This window comes from Chinchilla lanigera, unplaced genomic scaffold (assembly GCF_000276665.1).
Source record: "Chinchilla lanigera isolate Chin_1 unplaced genomic scaffold, ChiLan1.0 scaffold00029, whole genome shotgun sequence".
NCBI lineage: Eukaryota > Metazoa > Chordata > Mammalia > Rodentia > Chinchillidae > Chinchilla > Chinchilla lanigera.
The window spans coordinates 15,812,432-15,838,207 of NW_004955430.1; the positions used below are offsets into that span (position 1 = coordinate 15,812,432).

The window sequence follows — 25,776 nt, forward strand, 5'->3', positions numbered from 1 at the left end:
ATTTCCCCTGTTTCTAGGAGGTGTGATTGCCTATATCAGTTCTTCCAGCTCAGCCTCTAGCCCTGCCTCTTGCCACAGTGAGGGTTCTGAGAACAGCTTCCAGTCTTCCTCCTCTTCTGTTCCATCCTCTCCAAATAGCTCCAGCTCCGATGTCAATGGGAATCACAAGAACGGAGATCTCTCCAATATAGATGGCATCCTGAAGAATGATCGAGTAGATTGTTCTGTGAAAACAGGCAAATCAAGTGCTCCTGGGATGACAAAGAGTCATAATGGTGTGACAAGTAAGTTCCTTTAGTAATTTAAAGGTCGCTGCAATTAATTGTAGATTGGGTTTATTTTATCCCCTTTGATTTGGGGGACTATTATAGTTATGGCTATAATTTGCACTCCCTTCTAGGTAATCATGGATCAGTAGTTAGGGAAGAAATCAACCATGACTTTAGAAGTCATAGCCTGTGGACTCTCAAGTGTAGGTAGCTAGGTTCTCTGCCTGAACATGTTTCTCGCAGGGCTCTCCCTTTTACATTATTCACAGTTATCTTTCTTCTGGATTCCTAGTACTCAGTATTGTTTCTAGAACTGAGGGCTAGGTGTGATGGTGCATACCTGTAATCCTAGCACCTTGGAGGCTGAGGCAGGAGGATCGATGCCTGTTTGAGGCCAGCCTGGGCTACAAAGTGAGTTCAAGGCCATCTTGAACTGCATAGTGAAACCCTGTCTCAGAAAGAAAACAAAAGCAACACTCCCCCATAGAATATGTGGGAAGGGGCTTCCTCTGATGAAGTGTGGGGTGGGAACATTTAGGATTAGGAAATAAAGCAGGGTTGGGATAACTAGTGGGTGACTAGTGGGAGTGGACTCCTGAGTAAGTGTGGAGGTAACAAGAGTGAAGGGAGCATCAGGGAGTGGGAGTGGGGCCTGTTTAGCTCCTGTAGGTGAGTTGAATGCATTCAGTTGCCTGTGGAGATGTTTCTTTGCCTTGTTTATTGATTGATTGCCCCATATCTCTTTGTTGTTTACTTACCAGTTCCTATGCCTGAATTGTAATTTTTATCCAGGAGAATTATTTCTTAGTCCTGCTTGCATATGTGGTGTAAGACAACTACAAATTTACAGAATTGCAGTTTGTTTAAAATCACTAAGAAAGGGGAAAACACCCAACTCTCATATTTTTGCAGTTTCATAAACTGTTTTAAAGACTGATTTCCTTTTATTTATTTGCTGTAGAGATCTTTCTTTTACATTATAAAGGTAAATATGTGTCTTTTAAAAGAAAGCACTTGGAAGCTGAATGAAACAACTATTCAGTTGGAAAGAAAAATATCTGAAATTATTTCTTCCAACTTTTCACCTCATGTCTGTTTGTACTCTAGAATTTAGTGGCATGGTTCTACTGTGTAAAGTCTGTGGAGATGTGGCATCAGGATTCCACTATGGCGTTCATGCTTGTGAAGGCTGTAAGGTAAAGCGTGCTTTTTTCCCTTAAACTATCGATAACTAGGGTTAAAGAAATTGGGATTACTTTTGCAGTTTCCACAGTAGATAATCTATGAGGGAGAGAAAAGTCAGATGTTCTAGTTTTAAGCATTTAATGAAGTATATAAAATAACTTTCTGGGGGTGGGGCAGTACCAGGGATTGAGCCTGGGCTTCATACATGATAGGCAAATGCGCTTCTACTGATCTATATCCCTAGGCTTTTTATTTTGAGACACGGTCTTGCTAAGCTTGTCAGGCTGGCCTGGAATTTGAGATTGTTCTGCCTCAGTCTCCTGAGGATTGCAGATGGGCACCACCATGTCTGACCGTGAAAGTATTTCTATTAAAATTTTTATCAAAACAAATTTGCTAAAAGCAAAAACAACAGAAAAACCCAAATTTGCTGTGTCACTGAAGCAAACTTAGGAGTATGAGCCAGGTGCACCAAGTACTAGGGAAGCAGCAAGGGGCAAAACAGACAGGTATTGCTACAGCCTTGGTGGAACTTCGCTTAAACCACACTGAATTAGGTCTTAACTGTGTTTCATGCTGCTGTAACAAAATAATACACTCTGGGTCATTTATAAAGTTTATTTGGCTTAGAGTTTTGGAGGCTGGCAAGTCCTAGATCCTGGGGCTACATATGGCGAGGGCCTTATTACTGTGCCATACTGTGGAGAGAGAGAACGTGATAGACAGCAGGTGTGCACACTTGCTGAAGGATGTGTGAGTATGTGCATGGGGGAGGAGCTGAACTCACTTTTATAACAGACCTACTCTCACAATGACAGCCTTAGTCTGATTCATGAAGGCAGAGCCCTTATTACCTAATCACTCTTAAAGGTCCTGTCTCAACATTTTTGCATTGGGGATTATGTTTACAACATATGAACTTCGGCAGGGGCAGGGCACATTGAAACTATAGCAGGTCTTATCAGATACTTTGACATTCTGACATGTCAGGTTCTGGGAACTGAGAATAATTTTAAGGACTTGTAAAATGCCTTCAGAACATGTACATTTAGTTGTGTATTTCCTGGTTACCACTACTTGAGTATTGGTTGGATAATTCCAAATAAGATAATGTATATCTTCCTACTTAAAACTACAGTCAGTCAGCAATCAGTCCCCCTCTTCTCTCACATATGGTGTAGTCCTTTTTTCTGTTACCAAAATTTAACATGCCAAAGATGCATATTCTTGACTTAAAGCTAGAAGCAAGAGTCGAGTCTGGCAGGATAGAGTAGGTGAACAGATAGTCAATGTATGTCATAAGAGAGGGTGGCTCTGAATGAATTGTGAGTTTATTAGCTTTTAATGGCTAAGTAACTTCATGAGGCTAGTTAGTATTTTTTGTAGATGCAGCTTTTTTCTACTGTTTTGTTTATTCTATTTTTTGGGGGGTGTATTTTTTGAGACAGGGTCTGCTAGCTAGTTGAGGCTGCCCTTGAACTCCTGTGTGCTGGGATTATAGGCATGCACCACTGTGCCCAGCTTCTATCATTTAAAAAATTGTGAAATACTGCTTTTTTTTTTTTAAGAAAAATGTGAAGTAGGCAATAGTGAGGTAGGCTTCATGCTCACATTATAGCTAACAAAAGCACAAGCTGAATGAAATGAGTTGTGTATTGCTATATACACGTATTTGTTCAATACTTTCTTAAAAATGTATTTGGTTTTGCTCTTTTATTCCAGTTTTATGTATTACCATAGTAATAAAACATAAAAATGCTATATCCCACAACTACTTATTAAAGATACAGGAAACATTTAGTCAGTTAATACTCAGGCAAGACACAGCTAAAATAATTTTGGTGGTTATGTTCTTTTTGTTCTCCCTGGAACCAGTGAGCTGGAGTTCTTTGAGGCCCTATCACAAGTTATACCTAAATTGTTAGCTTAGTAGTAAAGGCAGCCATTTGTAGCCATCTGGCTAGGAACTGTCTTTTCTTGATCCTTGACTGGTCTGGGGTGTATGCTGTAATACCTGTTGCTGATACAGCCAGGAACACTTCACACGTGGGAGAGGCCCTGCCAGTGCCAGCTGGTAATGATCCAGGGAAGACTAGCCTCTACCAGTGCAATTCAGGGTTCTAGTGAAGGAATTATAGCTATAAACACATTTTTCTGTCAACTTTTTAAGGCTAAGTCATTCATATTTCAGGAGTTTTGGAATGTGTATGTGATAGTATGAGATAAAAAATGTGGTTGTAGGTAAGGTCTGGTAAAAGGGGGCAATATAGTATGAGGGGTGCTTTGGGCAAGCACAAAGAGTCTTAAAAAAGTAAGGGTTTTGTTTGGCAAATACATGTAGCACCTGTTCGTTGATAGTAGTGTGAATTTAATTAAATTCTGTGTGTCAGTATTGTTTCTCTCTGTACTAAGCCAAAATTATTTCCTAGCTACATAATCATCTACTAGATAGACATGGGAATAGTGCTTACAAGGAATTTATCTGGAATTTCGGATGAATGAGTAAATCTTTTGTCCTTAGGGTTTCTTTCGGAGAAGTATCCAGCAAAACATTCAGTACAAGAAGTGCCTGAAGAACGAAAACTGTTCCATAATGAGAATGAATCGGAACAGGTGTCAACAGTGTCGATTCAAAAAGTGTCTGTCTGTGGGGATGTCTAGAGATGGTATGTGCCCAGAGGGGGAGTGTTGGAAAGTGTGGGAAGCTTGGTATTTGTTCCTTAGCACAGGCTGGAGTTACAAGCAAGTTATTAGTGGCCCTCATATATTTAGGGGGAAATAGACTTCAGAAAGCACATTAGGATGTTAATTTGGTGAGTCAGATTTTAGCATTGTCAACTCAGAAACAACTTTTGGCTTAGCTTTTTTCCCTGTTTATAAAAACCCACTTTTAGTCAGGCTTAGTGGCATATGCCTGTAATCCTGGCACTTGGGAAGCAGAAGGATCACTTTGAGATCAAGGCCAGCCTGAGCTATATTTAGTGAATTCAAAGCCAGCCTGAACTACATAGATCCTGTCTCAAAAAACCAAAAACCAAAACCAGAAAAAATCCTCACAAAACAAAAACAAAGAAACAAACCATTTTTCCCCCTTTTACAACTTGATAGCTTTTTAAAAAAATTTCTAAAAGAAGATTGCATTTCTTCAAATAGAACTTTTTAACTATCTCTTTGAATTTTTGGTATTACTGAAGGACCCACTTCTTATGTGAATTATTTATTACTTTGTAAGCCTGAGATGATGTATTTTTGGGGCACAGATCCTGAACACATGCAAAATTAACATTAAATACTAAGTCTGAAGTGGAGGTGGCCATCTAGTTCTGGCATAATCTACTCTTATGGAAAACAAAGGTTGTGCTAATTTGTGGTGCTATATTATTTGGGATGACATCATTGGAAGATTTGAGACTTGGGCTTAGGAAAGTAATTTTTGGAGTTTACAAAAGATGACAGGGCTAAGATGACAGGGATAGGAGGTTTTCAGAGTGTTAGTCTAGTAGAGTTCGTTAAGAATTGCTGTGTTAACTTCCTATTTATCTAGGGAAGGGTCATTTAGGCATTTGTTTTGATTACTTTAGTAGTCTTACTGATACAGAAGTGGAATATTAAAGAGTTTTCAGGATAAGAGATTTCAATAAGTAATGGTTTTTTGAATTACCTGAAATTTTTTATATTGTAGCACTAGTATATTAGTGCTCTAATGATAGTGGTTGGTTATTGGGATTGCTCCCCCCAAAATAAAACTGACAGTCACTTATAAAAGAAGGAACTAGAGATAAAGTATTGTCTTTGACAGTAATACTGTTAGAGGGTACAATTTGTAAGGCTTTCTTTCATATTACATTTTTACTTTTTTTTGTTTTGTTTTTGTTTTTTTTTCCGGTACCGGGAATTGAACTCATGACCTCGCACTTGTCAAGCAGGTGCTGTGCTGCTGAGCTAAATCCCCAGCCCCTACATTTTCACTATCTTGTATAAATATTAGACTTGTTGGTCATGGTGGTGCATGCCTGTAATCCTAGCACTTGGGAGGCTGAGACAGAAGGATTGCTGTGAGTGGTGGCCAGCCTGGACTACAAAGTGAACTCAAGGCCAGCCTGAATTGCATAGCGAGACCCTGTCTCAAAAAAGACGAAAAAAAAATTAGACTAGAAAGTAGCTTTTCTTTCCCTCAGAGATAGGATTATTGGAGACAGTATACCTTCTGACACTAGCTTCTAAAAAAATGGAGGATGGCTGGTTAAATTTTTATTTCATTGATTTTAATTAGAATTGAGCAAATTTATTTTCCAGTAATTGCAATTCTGTTGATTGTGTATATGTGTGTATTTAAAGAGATTTCCTTTTGTCTTTTAAGAAACCAGAAAAGAAGAGAGCAGGTAATTTAATAGGGTTTTTTGAGAGCAGGGTTAGAAAAATGAATTGACATCATTCTGGATTGTTTGAGACAATCTCCCTATGTAGTTCAGGCTGGCCTTCAACTCACTATGGGGCCCAGACTGGCCTTGAATTCACAGCAGTCTTCCTGTCTCAGCCTCCGAAGTGCTAGCATTATAGGAGTGTGGCACTTCCATTGACACTCAGCCCTGTTAATAGGGGACTGTGTAGTAATGCTGGTCTGCTTCAAACTGGTTTTCATTAGTTATAGTCATATTTAATTTTTAGATTTTGCTGGTAAAGTACCCAGGAAATATATCTCCTTATCTTTTTTTTTTTGTGAGAAAAATGGAAAAGTTTCTATTTCCCATTTTCTTTGGTTTATCAAGACCAGCAAATTTAGAAGAATTTGGGGTTGAGACATACAGACATTCTTTACTTGCGTGACTAGAGGCCATAGCTACCAGAGATACTTTTGCTATTCTTTTATACAGACAGCTCTTATTTAGAATGTTAAATAACTTTTTTCCTTAATAGCTGTTCGATTTGGTCGTATTCCTAAGCGTGAAAAACAGAGGATGCTAATTGAAATGCAAAGTGCAATGAAGACCATGATGAACAGCCAGTTCAGCGGTCACTTGCAGAATGACACATTAATAGAACATCATGAACAGACAGCCTTACCTGCCCAGGAACAGCTGCGACCCAAACCCCAGTTGGAGCAAGAAAACATCAAAAGCTCGCCTACTTCCTCTTCTGATTTTGCAAAAGAAGAAGTGATTGGCATGGTGACCAGAGCGCACAAGGATACCTTTATGTATAATCAAGAGCAGCGAGAAAACCCAACCGAGAGCATGCAGCCCCAGAGGGGAGAACGGATTCCCAAGAGCATGGAGCAGTATAACTTAAATCATGACCATTGTGGCAATGGGCTGAATAGCCATTTTTCCTGTGAGAGCCAGCAGCATCTCGGTGTCAATGGACAGTACAAAGGGAGGAACATAATGCATTACCCCAATGGGCATGCCATTTGTATTGCAAATGGACATTGTATGAACTACTCCAATGCTTATACTCAAAGAGTATGTGATAGAGTTCCAGTAGATGGATTTTCTCAGAATGAGAACAAGAATAGTTACGTGTGCAACACTGGAGGGAGGATGCATCTGGTATAGTGAAATCAATTTTTTGCTCACCTTGTGTCAAGGAAAGCTTTGCAGGTTTTCTTTTTTTTGGGGATATACCACCTTGGGAGGTGGGTCAGAAAGCCTAAAGAGAAATAAACAATCAGTTTTGTACAGTATTTTAGTTCAAATAATTTCAATAAACACTGTTAAAAGACCTGAGTTTATATAAGCAAGGTACAAGCATGTGATTTAACTGATACTGTGATTGGGATTAAGATTTTATGTAAATTATGATCTGTACAGAATTGGTCCTTTAATTCTCAGAAATCCCTTTGGAAATGAAGTATGGTTAATGAGCACCTTACTAGCTTTGGTGTTTTCTCAGAAGGGCTAATCTTGTAGTTTACTGTAGTCAGGAATTCTTTGCTTTCTATTGAGAGACATTTTTCTTTTCTCTTTATTTTGTTTGGAGATAGGGTCTTGCTGTGTTGCCCAGGCTGGCCTCGAGCTCCTGGGCTCAAGTAGTCTTCCTGCTTAGTAGCTGGGACTACAGGCACATGCAGTGGCACAGCAGAGAGCACTTTTTAAAACTGTTGCAGAAAGAGTTTTGGATGTAGACCCTAGGTATTTTATTAAGAATTCAGTAATATCGATAGGCTAATTTCTAAGGATTTTTCTCATACTTCATCCTGCGAGATGTTAATGTTACTCATATCATTCAAGATTTTTTTCATCAAATACACCATTCTACATGAAAATTCAGTGTTCATATTCAGCCAAAATTTCATCAAAGACAGCATTTCTGAATGATTTCCAGTTTATACCATGAGGTCCTTTGGTAGTGCTTGGTATTTTCTACTGCCAGGTAATTAGTCTTTTTTCACTTTCAAAATAGTTGACTCTATCCCAGTCTTCATCTACAATTTTTTTGTCCCTTGCAAATGTTTGGGGACAAAATTTTAAATCCATGGATCTAAAAGGTGACCTTGTATTTTGTTGGGCTTAGTGTCCATGAGGAAGGAAAAATCTGTAAGTATTTAGGTTCTGATTTCATGATAGTCTCCATGGTTTTAGAATCATCCCGTCCCTGGATTTTGTATGGATTTAATGAAAATTTAAAGGTTGATTTTACTAGTAAGAGTAGACAGTACATGTTTCATCATCTTTTTAGTGTTTGGCTTCCAATTTTTCCCTCCCTCCCTCAGTTCACATTTACAAGGTGCACCTTGTATCTACAGTCATTCTTCCTAATTGAACAAGTGGAGGTCAGTGGGCACACATTGTTATTGTCAAGATTGAAATCCAGGATCAGTAAATTTCCTAAAAAAGCAAAAAACACCTTACTACCTTCTTGGAAATTGCAGTATTACAATTTTGCCTATTTAGAAATAAGTGAGTTTTGAAATACTAACTAAATATAGACTTGGTTTCTAGGCCTGTGACTTACAGCCATGTTTGAATAAGTCACTAAACCTTTCAGAGTCTTACTTTCTTATATAAGAAATGATAGTCATAGGGACTTGTAGGATAGTACTGGAGTGCTTGCCTACCATCCATGAGGTCCTGGTTTTAGAAAAAAAAAAAAACCCACATCATTATCGTTAGTCATTACTGACTTGAGAATCAGACCAATTTGAGTTTGTTTCAAAAACCATGAAGCACTATACCAGCATAAGATGGTGGCAATGTTAAAAAATAAATTCTTAAACCTGTGCATAACTAAAAACAAAACAAAACCCTGTGTAGTAGGTTTTTGAAATAGCTTATTATAAATAGGATTTTTGCTTTGGCTACCTCTTTTATAGTAAGTAATTGCTGTGTAAATTAAGTTTTCTTTTTTTAATGTAAAGGTTATATACTTCATTACACCTCTTTTATTTAAATGTCTAGTCATTGACTAGAAGTTGTTTATTTTTAAATTGTAAATCAGAAGTTTGTAGTGTACATATTTACTGCCTCAGACTTCCTATGGTAAGGTGAGCAGCCAGTGAGAAAGGATTAATAGAAGACTTTTTTACTGTGTCTGGTAGCTATTTCATATTGGGGTTTCTGATGATTGAGATGTGATTTTGAAATTTCTTTGCTACATCTCACAGTTTAAGAGTTTTTTTTGTTTTGTGTATACAAGGTTTGTCCAATGAGTAAGTCTCCATATGTGGATCCACATAAATCGGGGCATGAAATCTGGGAAGAATTTTCGATGAGTTTCACACCAGCAGTGAAAGAAGTGGTGGAATTTGCAAAGCGTATTCCTGGGTTCAGGGATCTCTCCCAGCATGACCAGGTCAACCTTTTAAAGGCTGGGACTTTTGAGGTAGGTTTTATTTAACATGAATTTTTTTTTGTTTGTTTGTTGGTTTTTCTCCGGTACCGGGAACCGAACTCACGACCTTGTGCTTGCCAGGCAGGCGCTTTTGCCGTTGAGCTAAATCCCCAGCCCCTATCGTGAATGTTGATGCAGGATATGTAGAGTTTTCATTTTTTTCTGAGTATTTCTAGTTCAGAGTCTGAAACTACCAACAAAAGAATAACCATCTTAGGAGTTGAAGATAAATACAGCTACTTAAGACTTAGGTGCTCTGTAATCCCTAGCATATAGAGTCCAAGTTCATTGTGTTTAGGTATAGACTTGTTCGTTTTTGAAGAGGGTTAAGACACCTGTTGAAGCATATCCATAGCCCGATGTTTTGCTGTGTCCAGTGGAGAGTAAGAAAGGATAATAGAATATGGTTTTTGTCTTTGAGGAATTTATAGAATGTTGGGATTTATCAGATATCTCTAGTGCCACTTCAGGTCTTCTCAACCTCACCAGGCCTCAGGATCCTTGCCTACTTATTTTCCTTTAGCTTCCCTTGCAGGGATGCCTTCTGCCTGGACTTCGGGCAGCTGCAGCTGCCACCTTAGATAGGACCTGTCAGCCAGTGCCTTTCACTTCCTGTCTGCCCCAGGGCTTCCCTCTTGCTGCTGAACTGAAGCAGGAGAAGCTTTAGGTCCTGGTTGGAGCTTACTTAAGCATAAGTGAAATTTGGGCAGGTGTGAGAAGTTGATGTCTTGTGGGTCAGAGTTTTGAATGTAGGCCAGGGCTGTATTTTGACTTTCTCTTGGATGGTCTCATGAGGTGACGCTGTCAGTGAGTACTATAACCTCAACCCCCTAGTACAGTGATGGTGAAATCTTTCGAGCTTTCAGTGATAATGAATAGCTGGCCACAGCACTGCACGTGCACCATGGGTTCGTCACCACTGCCCCGGTATTTGCTTGCTGTCCTTCCTGTCTCGTTTACTTTTCTTCACTCCTGTTCTCACATGTCTCAGTGCACAGCACGTAGATGCTTTTGCCTCAGGCTCTGTTTTTTGGAGCACTTGGAGTAGAAGAAAGAACAAACCATACTCATAAATAAAACAGCTATGGAGTAATTAAAAAGCAAAACCTACAGGTTAGAATTTTCAGTTTGAAGAAAAACATTACACTTAAGGCCAGAAGGGAAGTCAGTGATCAAGTTCAGTTTACTTATTTTGGGAGAGGTAACTAGGACCTACCGAGATGAAGACACTTTTGCTTTACCAGTAAATTCATAGCATGTACTCCAGAACTTGCATTCTCTCTAGTTTGTGATTTGTCTTGGCATTGCTGTGTCCAAGGCTAGCTCCATTCCATTTTCATACCAGGCTTATTCCTGTTTGGGTTTTTTTGTTGTTGTTGTTAAAACAGTGCTTGGGAGCATTCAAAAGGAAGGTGTTCCTTTAAGGTGTTCTTTGATTATAGAAATGTAGACTATTGATGTTAACCAGTTAGTGTAAGAGAGGGAGGGGTGTAGGTAAGTAATAGAATTTTTAACTGATGGGCTTGTAATAGCAATTATAACGTGGTGTTTAGAGTACTTTTATTGCGATAGTGGCCTTTGTGTGTAATCTCTTTGGCTTACAGTTTCCTGAAGTAATCTAATTAGAGTTCATCTGTTTGCCTTGACTACATTTGGTTTTCTGATGTTTCTAGGTGTTGCTGCATTGGAATATTCTTTTACTTGGGGCACAGAGACGATGTAATGTTCATGGTAAAGAGTTTAATGCCTTTGGCTAGGGCTTGTTTAAAAATTTCTTGGCATTATTTCTTGTTCTAATTTTAGATTTGCATTTGAGAATCTTTGTTAGTAGAGTTTCAGAGTGTCACAGGACTCAAAAGTATTTTGCTGTTGGTGGCTGGATTTTTTTTTTTTCTGTTTTGTTTTTGTTTTTTTCTGGTACTGGGAATCAAACTTAAAACCTGGTGCTTGCCAGGCAGGCACTGTGCCACTGAGCTAAATTCCCAGCCCTGGATTTTTTTTTTTTCTAATGCTCATCTTGGAATGTTTATTGTTTTGGTAGAGAAAGTAGTTCCAGGTAAAAATAAAGTATCATTTACAACTTTCTCTTACATTTAGGTTGTTCTTAACTGACTTGAATAATACTGTGTGATTTGCTACAATTGCTGCTGCACTTCTCCAAATACATTTAAATCTTTCTCTTTTTCCAGGTTTTGATGGTACGGTTTGCATCATTATTTGATGCAAAGGAGCGTACTGTCACCTTTTTAAGTGGAAAGAAGTATAGTGTGGATGACTTACACTCAATGGGAGCAGGGGATCTCCTGAACTCTATGTTTGAATTTAGTGAGAAGCTAAATGCCCTCCAGCTGAGTGATGAAGAGATGAGCTTGTTTACAGCAGTTGTCCTGGTATCTGCAGGTAAGCAAGATGGTTCAAAATTGTGCCATATCTAGAATATAGTCAGTTAACTGGGTTCCAGCCAGCTATATATATTATGGAGGTAATAAAGTATAACAGAAAATGCTAAATTATTTGAACTTACTATTTTTGTTCTTTCCCCCTCTTTTGGTACTGGGGATTTGGGCCTTTGCACTGAGCTACATCCCCTGCCATTTAAAAATTTTTAATTTTGAGGAAGGGTCTTGGTCTTGCAGAGTCACTAAGTTGCTCAGGCTTGAACTCTGTAGTATGTTCTTGCCTCAGCCTCCCAGAGTGCTGAGTTTACAGGTGTATGCTGCTATGCCTGGCATTTTTTTTTATCATGACAGTATAAATCAAGGTGCAATAGTAGTTAAATGATTTTTAAATCTGGGCCTTGCATTTACCACTTGTCTTAGCTTTTTGTAATTTTTCATTAGTACAGGTATTTTGTGCATTTATTTTTTCCAGCATTGTGTATCTCTAGGTATGTGGTTCAAATATCAATCAAGTTTTAGTTATTATGTGGGTTACTTGAAAATGTTAAAAGCGTCAAGAGGCATTAGTATGGTTTGTTGCAAAGATACATGATTATGTAAGTTGTAGCCTTAGTCCAGCTTTGCCATTGGATTTTCAGTGTGATCTGGCTAACTTATTTTGTCCTTTTGGGTCCTGGTTTCCATATCCTGTTAAAGGAAGGTGTTGCACTATGTGAACCTAGTGTGGTGTCAGTTACTGGTTGAAGGAATAATCAGGGTTTTTGAGTCCTTAGATTTAATGCGTAAGTGAGTCACTGATGTTTTTTTTTCAAATTTCCTTGCCTTGTTGCATTTATATGGCAATTATTACTACTTTTTTTTTTTTTTTTGGAGACAGGGTCTTGCTATGCAGTTTAGGCTGGCCTTGAACTCATTAGGTATCCCAGGCTGGCCTTCAACTCACAGTGATCCTCCTACCTCATTCAGCTGCCCAAGTGCTGAGATTATAGGTGTGCATTACTGTGCCTGGCAAGTCACTTCTGAACAAAGTATTTCAATTCAGAAAATATCCATTAAAGTACAGATTGTTATTTCCAGTAGCAAATGAAAAATTCAGGCACTAATTTTCTTAGGGGAACCTGAGTAAGTGCCTGCCACTTTTAGCTATCATTTAACTTTAAGACATTTGCTGTAAATTTGGCAGTGTTTTGATGACTCTTAAGTTTCTCATTTGTTTTCTGTTCTGTAAAGGACACTGCTATGTGAAGTTATGGCTTCTGATTATCTGACTAAACTATAAGAAATCTTAAAGAGAACAAGTTGTTTGTGTAATTTAAAGGGTTTTCATGTCAGTGAGACAAAGATTTGCCTTTTGAAAGTATAATTTAGCCACTTTTTCAACCAGTTGTATCTGGATAAAAATGAGTTCATGACATGAAATAGTATAAACAAGTATGTCAAGAAGGGACACCTCTTCTCTTAGTGACCTTTTAGTACTGCTTGGATTTTACCTAGCATTTAGTGTCTCTCTCTCTCTCTCTCCTTTTCTTTTTTTGAGACGGAGTTGCTATGCCTTGAACTCACTTTGTAGCCCAGGCTGGCCTTAAACTCAGTGACCCTCCTGCCTCACCCTCCCAAGTGCTGGGATTATAGGCATGTTCTACTATACCTGCCTGCGCGGTCTCATGATAAGGAAATAGCACTGGTTTGAGTTGACATCAGACTAATAAATCTGCCTCTGAAACCAAAGATAATCAATACTTGTGAGATTTTTTTTGTGTGTGATGAGTATGCCTTAGGTGCTTAGAGGAGACAAAAAGCATTTAACATAAAAGCTTACTCTTAAAAGTGTTTATGTTCTATTTGGAGGTTACTAATGAGCTTTGTGGTACTACTATGTAGTTCTGACTGGGATGAATAGAAGTTACAGAAGGGAAGATGAAATTATCTGAGGCAGCTTTGTGGAAAGGTGGAGGAGGAGCTGTCATTTGAATGTCGGATTAGGAGATCTTCCTAGTACTGGAAAGCCAGAAAGGTGTGAGAAAGCACAAGAGAGAACGGGAGGGGAGGTGGCTGGAGCCAGTGGCTGTGGAGGAGGAGGGAAGAAATTGCAGGCCTGAGAGCTCGGGGAGTACAAACTAGGGGTCAGCATCTATGAGAGCCAGGCTGTTAGGGAGTTAGGGTTAGGGAAATTTTAAGCAAACTACAGGCATTGAAAAGTCAGTGTAACTTCTGGAGGAGGAGACTGATCAGGTGTGAACAGCACTGTTTAGCATTAGTCCTGGGTTTCTGTCATGGATGGATTGGGTAGTTAATCACTGGAGCTGGAGAGTCAGATTGAGGCTGTTGAAAGAACACAGATGTGAAGTGATGGAGCAAACTCTCCTGAAGTAAGTTAGAGCAGGTGAGGACGAAGTACAAGGGTCCGTGTCTCCAGAGATAGCTCAGAGAAAGAAATGAAGGTGAAGGGTTGAAGGAGAATGAAAGGTATGCAGGAGCCTTCTACCTTCCTTTATAATTTCTATCAGACACATGATTTTTGTTTTAATCTACCTTTGGAAAACTTTTTTTCCTAATTGTAAGAGTAATACAAGTTATTTGGAAGTTTAGAAACTATGAAGATAAAGATGATAGTATCACTGTAAAGAAGGATTACTTTTTTTTTTTTTTGAGCAAGGTCTCATTTTGTAGCTCAAGCTGGCCTTGAACTTGAGGCAATTCTGCCTCAGCCTCCTGAGGTCTGGGATAAGAGGCCTATGCCACCACGCTTAGCCAAAAGGATCACTTTTTTGTCTTCTTATTTTTGGTCTTTTTGAGATAGGTTCTCCCTATGCAGTTCAGGCTGGCCTTGAGCTCACTTTGTAGCCCAGACTGGTCTTGAACTCACAAAGATCCTCCTGCCTCAGCCTCCCGGGTGCTGGGATTACAGGTGTGTGCCACCATGCCCAGCTAAGGATCACTTTTAATACTGAAGGTCTTTATCCATTTATGTATCCATCCATTGATGTGTTTATTGTTTATTATCTGAGACATATAAAAGATACTGGAAATATTAAGTGGAAAAGAACTGAATATAAAATAAATGCATTCTCATTTTGTTAGGTCTATGAAGATATAGAGGTATACACAAATATATTTTTCATGTTAAATTTAAGTTTTTCATTGTGAAAAATCACTTGCTGTTTTAGAAGCATTGTCTCAGTGCAAGAACAAACTTCAAAACCTACAGAAGACCATAAAATGAAAAGTCTTCACTTTTTCCTGTTTCAGTCTTGTTCCTCAGAGGATTAGATGTCTAACCTTGCTTTTTAGTTGTGTAATTAAACATTGTTTTTGATGGCGCTAGGAATTGATCCTCAGGCCCTTATACATGCTAGGCAAACAGTCCGTTACATCCCCAGTCCTCTTTTTAATTTTTTGATATCTTGACCACCCAACTCTGAGTACAATGGTTCTACTTCTTTTTATTTAGTGCATAGTGGATAAATAGAAGTCCTCTCCTTTACTTCTCAGTTTCTGAAAAAAATTTTTCCTGTCAAGTTTGATACTTTGGTTTTTCAGCTACTCTCTTGGTTTTATTTATGATTTTAATACACTCACTTTTTAGTTTTTAGTACTGAGGAGTGAACCCAAGGCCTTTGCATTGAGCCCCAGCCCATTTTTTAATTTTACAGTTTGAGACAGGGCCTTGCTTAGTCACTGAGTTGCCCAAGTTGGGCTCGAACTCTGTGTCTTGCTGCCTCCGCCTCCCAGAGTGCTGGGATTACATGCATTTGCCATTCGTGCTCTGTTCTGTAAGTAATTGTTTTTCATGGTTTGTTTATCAGTTTTAAGGTTGAAGTGTCAAGAGCCATATTTGCAGTACTCTGATTATGTAAGTAGTGTTCATAGTGTTTATGCTGGATTGAAATGGTAGAAAAGGTGATGTAAGCCTTTGCCCTAAATCACTGCAGCCCGAAGGGGGAATGATCATGTATCAAGGAACAAATGAGCTACTTACTTCTCTATCAACCTCTTAGAGCAGCGGTGGCGAGTCTATGGCATGTATGCCACAGCGGCTCCTGCCATCATCGTTGAAAGCTCTAAAAGGTTTGCCATCACTGGCTTAGAACTAAAAATTAAACTTGTTTTTTCTTTAAAATAGCTTTTTCATTGCCTTAGAATATATAGTTTTGTTTTTTATTTTAAAAAGGTTTTTTCTGGTTATCAGAAGAAATGCTGGTTAATTTCTAGATCTCATTGCGTAAGTCTGTCCTCAGAATGGAGCCCTCACGTGAGGCAGGCCATGCTATCCGCCAGTATGTTGGGTAAGGGAGTTAATAATTGGCTAGGCAGATGTTTGAAAACCCACTAGTCTGGTCTTTACAGAGGCATGCTGGAAGTGAATATACATAGAGAAGTAGAAGATAGATGTATATAATAGTGTAGCCTAATGTAGTATATCATTCCACTTCAGTCTGTGAATTCAGATGTTACGGACTCCAGCAGAGTTTTGTTTATGATTGAGCAAGATTTGTAATTGAGTTCTTTGGCCTTGAAATCACAAAGACCATAGCTTCAGGAAAATGAATATGATTTACAGTTTTAGGAATAGGTATCTGTTTTTCTGAAGTTCTGAGTTGTATAGAGAAGCATAGGTCATTTAAATACCAAATATGCACCAAATCGCCAACTCCTTATATTATTAGTTCCTACTCTTTGGTTGGAGGAGATCACTGTTCTTTTTTTCACTTTATGTTGTAAATTACTGATGATAAGATTGAAGCAAGTATTTTCTTTTGTGAAATGTGAGCTCCTTAAATTTAAACTTGCCTTGTTTTGTTCACCTTGAGTTCCCTACCACCTAAAATAATAGCCAGCACACACATTCAGTAAGTGCTTGGTAACTGATTTAATGAATTGCAAGGATGTTTAAAAAGAAAAGTCAATTAATATTAGAGGCAAGAAGCAAGAAGCTGGGTGTGGTATCACACCCCTATAAACCTGGCACTTGGGAGACTGAGGCAGGAGGATTGCTGAGAGCCTGAAGTATATAGTGAGTTGAAGGCCAGCCTGAACTGCATAGTGAGACTCTGTCTCAAAAAAAAAAAAAAAGAATCAGAGGCAAGAGACTCTTGGAAACGTTACTGAAGGCTTTAAGTAGTTTTGCAAAGATAACCTTATAATTGGCCAAAGCCAAATGTCAAGAGAAAGAGGTCATCTAATTGTTTTGTCTGAAAAATTACGGCTTCCCACACCATAGGTCAATATTATTTGTTTCTTTTTCCATGGTAATTAGTACATAACTATAAGAACTCAAATTGGGGCTGTGGATTTAGCTCAGCGGCACAGCGTCTGCCTAGCAAGTTCAAGGTTGTGAGTTCAATTCCCAGTACCGGGGGAAAAAAAAAAAGAACTCAAATTGTGCTGTGTCTGTTTTCATCATTTTTTGGCACTTATGTTTTACCTCTTTTACTATTACTTTTAAGTCCTTGTTCTAAATGCTTATATTACAAATTACCTTTTTCAGCTACTAGTAATAATGGAAGATCTCCTTGTAAAAAATGAAAGTACATGAATGACCAGACAAATTTGCTTCCTTGTAGAAAAGAAGTCTTTTTCTTCCTCAGCCTCCCTGTAGCGGGAGCAGTGGTTTACCGCCTCCGTTTGTAAAAAGAAAAATAACACTTGATGAAAAAATTCTTGGGCAGACTACATAAAGTTTGGCTGGTTTTAAGATACTTTATATGCTAAATCACTAATTTATTTACATTTTATGTGACAAGCTGAGTAAACACAGTATCCAAAGTACAAGTTAATGCAGAGTAGTATAACTAGTGTTATAAAGTTGCATGGTCTGTTATCTATTATTGCATAGTAAATTCCTTCAAAACCTTGTGGCTTAAAATGCAAATGTATATTACCTCAGAGTTTTCAAGGGTTGGGAATGTGAGTATGATGTATGCCCCTGGTTTGAGGTTTCTTAGGAGGTTGTAGTCCAGCTTAGGACAGGGCTGTGGTGGCCTATGAGGGCTCGAGTAGGGAAGGGCCTGCTTCCAAGCTCGTGTGATTATTGGCAGGACTTAGCTCCTTGAATGCAGTTGAACTGAGTGTCTTAGTTGCTTGTGGCCCATTGACTGGAGACTATAGTTCCATACCCTGGGACTCTCGCTATGGGACTGCTTGCAGCATAGCAGCTGGCTTTTCTTCCAGGGAGTAAGAGAGTATCTAAGATAGAAGCCACAGTTTTTTTGTAACCCTATCTCAAAAGTGACCTCCTCTCACTTCTGCCTTGTTTTATTCATTAGAAGTGAGGCAATAATTCTGGCCCACTCAAGAGGAGGGGATTACAGAAGGGCCTGAATACCAGAATGAGGGGGTTGTTGGAGGGCATTTGGAGGCTGCCTGTCTACCCTGCATGGTAGCATACCAATGGCGATAAAGTCCATATGTAGTAAAAATGTATTTCTGTACTAAATCATTTTATTTTTGCTAATTAGAAGTAGTTGGAATCAATAGATGGCATCTGATTTTAGATACCAGAATCTCTAGTTTTGGCCACCTGAGGTACTGCATGTCTGTATAATCCCATCACTTGGGAGGCTGAGTTTGAGGACAGCCCAAATTACAGAGCGAGACCCTGTCTCAGAAAAAAAAAAACTTGTTTTTTTATGGTAGAAATTCCAAAGCACTAAAGAATTTTGATGTATTAAATGGCCTATATAATGTAGTGTATATGCAGTATAATAAGTAGCTAGGATGTTTGTGATTGAGAGTTATAAAATTTTGTCAATTATCTTTTGCCTTTGTTCCAGTGTATAAAATCTGGTTTTGAATCAGATTGATGAGCAGGAATTATGTTTATTGTTAATAATATGTCTTTTCCGTATTTCTCTGTTCCTCATTTCCTATTAGATCGATCCGGAATAGAAAATGTCAACTCTGTGGAGGCTTTGCAGGAGACCCTCATTCGTGCACTAAGGACCTTAATAATGAAAAACCATCCAAATGAGGCCTCTATTTTTACAAAACTACTTCTAAAGTTGCCAGATCTTCGATCTTTAAATAACATGCACTCTGAGGAGCTCTTGGCCTTTAAAGTTCACCCTTAAGGCCTTTGTTTATTTGAACATGAACTGATACTAACTGTACATTTTGTGCTACAATGCTTATTTATATGTGTGTACCATACGTGGAGAAAGAAAAGACCTTTAAGACAATATGAGATTGTAGGCTATCTCTGTAATCACGCAATAGCTGTTTGGATTGAGAACTCTTCAGCCCTGATTAGATATTGATTGCATCTCCCCAATAGACCAATCAGCTGTGTCGCACTTAAACTGGAGAAGTTACACTGAATTATAATCACACTGAATGTTAGACTTTTTCATCTGCCAAAACCAAAAGCCACCCATTTTGATCTCCCTGTGGTATAAATACAACGCACAATCACAAGTATAAGACAGAAATTAGTCCTTTGTGATAAGAGGTACTATTGAATGTTGGAAGTCTTGGTGTTGCCAAAAGACTGTTATATCTGGTAGTTGGAGATTTGGGGAGCTAGTAGATCTCCATGTCTGAATTTTACTCTGCCATGGTTAAACTTGATATCCTGGGCAGGTTACTCATTTGTGGAAAATGAGAATTGATAGTGTCCCCGATGCCCCACATCTCAGAGATACTAAAAATGTCTATAAAAGCATATTTGCCTCTTGGGAGATAGGCACTATGTAAATAAGATAAAAAAATTTTTATTATAATTATTCTTCATAATACTCTTTTGTTATTTTCATGCATTTCTGGGAAACCATTTCATAGTCTACCCCAGGCTGTTATTCAGGGTTCCTTGCATATGTGTGGGGTGTCCTGATACACACATATTCAGAGTTTATGGATACATCAAATACATAGTATGTGTACATAGTATGTATGTGAATAGTTATACATAAATATATTTCTTCACAATATTTTAAACTGTGAAGAACTTTATGATACAATAAACTTAAAACAAGAGGTGTCAAAAGACCCAAATTAGGTGCATTTTACCCGTTGATTACATAACCATTGCTTTAAAAATATTTAGACAGAATATTGAATTTATCCTCTATTTTTGTTTATTTAAGCAACACTTAGTAAGTCCAACTTTCAGAAAATGTGTAGATTTCATCTTTGGTAATATCTTTGGTTCAAGGTACTAGTTTTTTAAAAGTTTATTCAGATTCTTACCTTGTGCTAATAAAGGTTGCAATGCTGCCCCTTATATCCGTGCTGCAGCCCAGTGATAAAGAATTTTGATCCTTCTTGGAGAACTAATGTTTAAGGAAACTGTTGGCATGTCTTAGCATGTATGTGTGCGCGTATATGCGCATGCACGCACACACACGCGCGTGTGTGTGTTCTGAGTCCACTTTTTTTTTTCCCTGAGTAACACTACAGGGATTTTGTCAAATTAGATTTAATCTATAATTTGAAAAATGAGTGTGTGACCTACAGACTTAGAAATGGTATAGTCAAAGATTTTTCATCCATGCTTCTAAGAGTGGACTTTATTAAACGATACGATCAGCTTCTGTTTGGGAGAAATAGTCAAAGTTTAGGATTTTATGTATGTTTTCTGTTTCCCCAGAAAAGAGCAATCAATTGGATTTGTTGGTTAAGATTGCCTTCTATATAATGTTCAGATGATATAAAATTACAAATGTTAAGAACTTGCTTTATTTCACTAAGCCAGTTACTTTTATGACATGAGCAGAATGCCTTATTATGTAATCTTGATTAATTTGTTGTTACTGAGATTTGAATTTCTGTGGCACTAGTAACTAAGGTTAAAAAAAAAAAAGGTTGAACCCTCATTGTAAAAGAGGAAAGGAGATGGTGATGTAATATGATATAAACCATAACTGTGATTTACCTTATGTGGGTATGACTTTTATGGGATATACAGTTATAGTTTTGTGAATTCTTTACATGGTAGCATTATCTTTTAATTTTTTTTTCCTAAGATAAATAAATGCATAGTTTTCTTCTATGGGGGATAGAAACAGCTTTTTGAAATAATATTGGAAACCTCAAAGATCATGTTGATTTTTAATTTTTGTTTTTTTGCATAAATCTCTTTTATAACATGTATCTTTTAAAACGATTAAGTCTTTAGGAATGTGTAACCAGGACTATGTTAGTATTGCTTATAAAACTTTAGTTAGGTTCAATATATACATGTATATGTCCGTATATAGGTATATAGATTCACATTTTGTCTTGTAAAATTTTATTTGAGTAAATTCTACCTGTAGTAATGGGAAACAAACTTAATAGTTCATATTGCCACTCATAGCATTTCTGTATTTGGAAATAGCCCAATATGAAACTTGTAATTCTAAAATTAAACCAGCAGCCTATTACAAGCACATTTTTTGATTGAGTTGTGGTTACAAACTTACTAAATGCAAAGAGGACACTAGTAGAAGACATCAATTTAGGGAACTTCTGAGTCAGTGGGACACTGTTGATTAATGTACTGTATGAATTCAGTGATGCTTTAACTCTGATTTTATGTTTTAAAGTTAAAATATGGGCATTATGTCAGGAGTATTAAGGGCATTATGTCAGCAAGCTAAAACATTTTTTTCCTGTGCTTTTAATGTGTATCTCTTCATGATCTGAGACATGATTCCAGCTTTCAGAGAGATAGCTGAGGGAAAGGGGAAACATCTTGTGATGAAGCTTGTCCTTCTGGTGATGTTTTAATTACAGATTATAAAGATAGAAGGAAATTGCAGTGGGTTAAGTGTATAGCTTTCATATTTACATTTCAATGAATTACCATTGTAACTTGATAAGAGATGATTTATTTTATGTAAACATTGCAAAGCAAGGTGTAGAAGCTCAGCTAGATTTATTACTGTGCACGAGAGTAAATACCTATCTCAATTATTCTTTTTTTTCAATATAAAGTTTGCTGAATGTACAAGAAAAGTTTATCACTTAGGATATAGAATTTTTTTAGGGGTTGAGGGAGGGGCTCTGTCAGGAAATTGTTACAAGCAAATACTGTCTTGATTTGATCCAAAAAATAAAACCATAAAACTATTCTTGAACTAACATGGAAAAATAAAATGGCTACTGTTTTAAAAATGATAGCAATATATTGTTGACAGGAATGAGTTATTTTCTATAAACTGTAATTGATGACATGGATAATATCTTCATGTTTCTGAGAAGTAACCTGTACATGGGGGAGGGGATAATAAATATTATTTCTAACCAAGAGTGATGTTTTGTGTCTGCCTCAACATTTTTGTTAAAAACATTTGTAATTTAACTTACAAGTTAATCTTTCCCCTGAGCATGGCAGAATCTCTTACGTAAATCTCTGGTTGAGCATGGGAAAATACCTGCAAAGATTGTAGTTTGTTTAGAGGTTTCAGCAAGCAGTGTTGCCGTTTTCTCTCATGCCAACCGAGTGATGGTTTGCTGTGTCTGGAAAAGTGCTTTTTCCAGAAAGGAGATGTGAGAGAGCTGGTGTGCTTGACCTGCTGTGAGTCAGCCTGGCCATAAATGGGACAAAGTGCCTCAGGAAGACCACCTCCTGTTCCTTTCCTAACAGGCAGTGCCTGGGCTAAGTTGAGGCCATCATTTAAATTGGTGATACATGGAGTGTGTGTCCTAGAGCAGGAGGGTCCACTGCTCTTCTGTGGATGTTAATTAATGTTAGGAGGGAGAAATGGGCTCCTTGATCAAATTTGGAGATGCTGGGTCAAACAAGATTACTGAGATGTCTCTGTCCATTCTCTTAAGCATTGTGATCTGTGTGTGTGTGTGTTGCTTGTTTTGAGTGTTCTGCTGTGTAATGGCAGGCTGGCCTTGAGCTCACCGTGAAGCCCTAACAGGTCTAGAATGCCTAGCAGTCCTCCCGCTTCCTACCACTGTTACAGGTGTGCACTGTGACACCTGGCTTAGTATTATGAATTCCTCAAGGAAGGGTTTAATGGGATGCATTCCCGCAAGTTTTCCTCCAAGTACCCCCGCCCCTGCCCTGAGCATTGACTCTGGAAACTTTGCTTTTAGAACAAAAAACTTTGTTAATCTTATACCCTAGTGGGTATAGATTAGGATGGTGATCAAATTTAGTGTATCGCACAGATTTATATTTTATTTTGTAGTCCCCCTCTTTTTTGCATAGCCTAATAAAACATTAAACTCCAAAGAAACGTGTGGTTAATAGAAAACAAGATGGATTGGATTCCTACTGAATCTGGGACTGTTAGTAAATGAATAAACACAACCAATGAATAGATGTGCTTTTAATTTTCATGCTTGGGCCTGTGTTAAAATTTGTTAGGTTTGCTTTTAGATTTTAGTTTGAAAATTCAGAAGCAGCTATGTATGTGTTCTAGTAACCACCTGAAGTGCTTTCCCGGATGAGAGTGCTCATTGTTGAGGGTGATCATTAGAAGTCAGTGCCAAATTGGCTTAGGGCAGCACTGAGTGGGTTTAAGAGCCATTCAAGGGGGCATTTAGAGGGGGCATCTTGGAAGAAGCCTAGCTTCTCTCCACAGCCTGTGGCGCAGCCCTCAGTGTAAACATGCTCTCAGAGTTAGCATCTCTTACTTCATTAAATGTTACTGAAGAAGGTGGGATCTGTGTTTTTATTTTTTTATTTTTATTTTTTTTTATTTTAAAGATAAAAGGAAACATTAACAGACATACAACATTTTACAACATATCACAAGCACAATACAGACAATACAGAGTTACAAACAAAGTGGTAGGGAATTAACAATGGTGGTTGTATTACATATTGATATCTTCAAAGTGGCTTCTCATGAAAACAGGATCTGTGTTTTTAAAAGACCTAAACAAAATATGCAGGTGAGTATGATGTTCCTAAGGTTTTTTCCTATTTTTTCTTGCTGAAGCCTGCAGAGTTGGTTGAGTATGGTCTTTTAAAGTATCTGAGGTAAAGAGTGTGTTTTCTTTTGTGTTACCTTCTTTCTCCACACCTTAACTTCATTAGTTCCCCTCTATTTGTTGTTTGGCTTGTACATTTTCACACACACCCCCCTCCCCCCATAGCCATTTCATTTCCTGTTCAGATTCTGCCGTTAAATAGGTGCAAGTAGGTTTGCTTCCTAAGTGGAAAGTACTTACTTTCATGATCAACTCGTTCCCTATAATGGCTGCTCTTTCTCTAAGCTTTTTAAAAAAGATTTTTGAGGAATATATGGGTGGCTTAGTCATTTATTCATGCCCACGTTTATTGAACATTTGAATGTTAGGATGTTTTTTCCGTCCAGAGGCAAATTGGGATTCCATGCAAAGCCAGGGAGCCAGTCCAGATAGTGTTGGAGCAGTTGTGAGCACAAGGCTACCTTCAAGGATAATTGCCGGGCCCTGGTGTTCTAACTGCTGCATACTGCTGCCAGCTTGTAAGGGCCCATGAGAACTAACCTTCCAGAGATTAGGGGACCGACCATAAACAGCACTACTTTTAAAAATTGTTATATAAAAAAAGCTTTCAAGGAAATGGCTTATATTTAAAAAGGTAACTCAAGTAGGTGCATGCTTATAATCTGAACACTTATGAGACTGAGGCAGGAGGATTGATGAGTCTGAGACCAGCCTGGGCTACATAGTGGGTTTAGGGCAAGCCTTGAGACTGTCCCCGCAAAAAAACCCCCCAAACTAAAAACACCTCACAAGTAATCATTTTCTAATTATTTTAGTTTTATTTTTGATGTGAAATACTGAATTTGTATGTAGATGGTGAGAATACTTTGAGATAGTGTGCTCCTGCCCTTGTCGTCCCTGCTGTCGATGGCACATTTCTAGCTCAAAATTGGCCAGGGAGAGATGACTTACACCATGGAGATCTACAAGTACTATGGAAAATCAAGGTCCAATTTCTTGTTTTTATTGTCTAGACTTGTTTTTATTGTCTAAGAAAGTGATGGTGGCTGGATGTGATGGTGCATACCTGTAATCTCAGAACTTTGGAAGGCTGAGGCAGAAGGACTGCAAGCCGGGACTGAGGCCAGGCAATTTAGTGACATATACCCTCTCTTAAAAAACAACTGGGGATGTACCTGAGTGTGAAGGCCCTGGGCTCAATCCCCACTACTGGGAAAAAAAAAGTGATGGCAAAAATATTAATGTTAATACAATATGCAGAAAAAAAAGTGATATAAAAAATGTTAATGTTAATACAATATGCAGATAGGATGTAGGCCAGGTGTGGTGGCATAGGCCTGTATTCCGGCACCCGGGAGACTGACATGGGGATTGCCACTAGTTCTGGGCCAGCCTGGGCTACGTAGTTCAAGGCCGACAACACCCTGTCTCACTCCCCACTCCCTCATACAGATAGGACTTAAAAATGTCACAGACCTCTATTTTATTTTGAATACCACAGACATTGAAAAGTAGTTCAGAATTTGAAAATTACTAGTAAAGAAGTCGCTCACATCATCAATAAACAAGTTAACTTCTAACAATTTTGTTTCAGTTTTGTACTAAGTTATGTATATTAAATGTCAATCAAGTTTCATGTCAGAACTAATTTGTCATTTGCAGCTTTGACAAAAATCAAGTATTGCATTCTGTGAGAATTCATTATATGAAAAAATTGATTATATGGAATTTACAAAAAATGTGTTTTATAATATGAATATGTTTTATAAAGTGTGTGCTTTAGCCTTTCAGTAAAATTGCTACGTAAACACACACATGCATCTTTTCTCCCCAGAGAGCTGTTTGTTAAGCGTTTACTGGTGCACCACTATTTTTACACACTGATTCATTTGATCTCACCCTCAGGAGGTAATTCTGTTTCCTCCATACATAAACCATGGCTCTGAGACTGTGAGTACCCTGCTTGAGGTCCACAGCTGTGAAGTGGAGGATTAGGGTACAAACACAGACATTTGGGCTCCTGAGCCTGCACCTAACTGTACTCAGGGAGCACAGGCTTGGGGTCCACTTCTTTGCAGGGTTGTTTTGATTTTGTTGTTGCTTTTTTTTTTTCTGTCCTTTTGAGACAGGGTCTCACTATGCTGTTCAGGCTGGTCTTAAGCTCACTTTTTAGCCCAGGCCGGCCTCAAACTCCTGGGTGCTGGGATTACAGTTGTGCGCCATCG

The 25,776-nt window shown here is 38.2% G+C and overlaps 1 protein-coding gene across 1 annotated transcript; it reads left to right on the top strand.

Annotated features, from left to right (window-relative positions):
• Window positions 1–17: 17 nt before the first annotated feature.
• Nr1d2 (nuclear receptor subfamily 1, group D, member 2) lies at window positions 18–21,910 on the top strand (the record flags this gene model as incomplete). The annotated part of the gene is given in 7 exon segments (XM_005415383.2): window positions 18–284; window positions 1,377–1,465; window positions 3,976–4,120; window positions 6,372–7,003; window positions 9,090–9,275; window positions 11,474–11,684; window positions 18,557–21,910. Coding segments are annotated over 7 exon segments (1,727 nt in total), but the record flags the coding sequence as incomplete, so codon positions are not given.
• Between the last annotated feature and the right edge of the window lie 3,866 nt (window positions 21,911–25,776).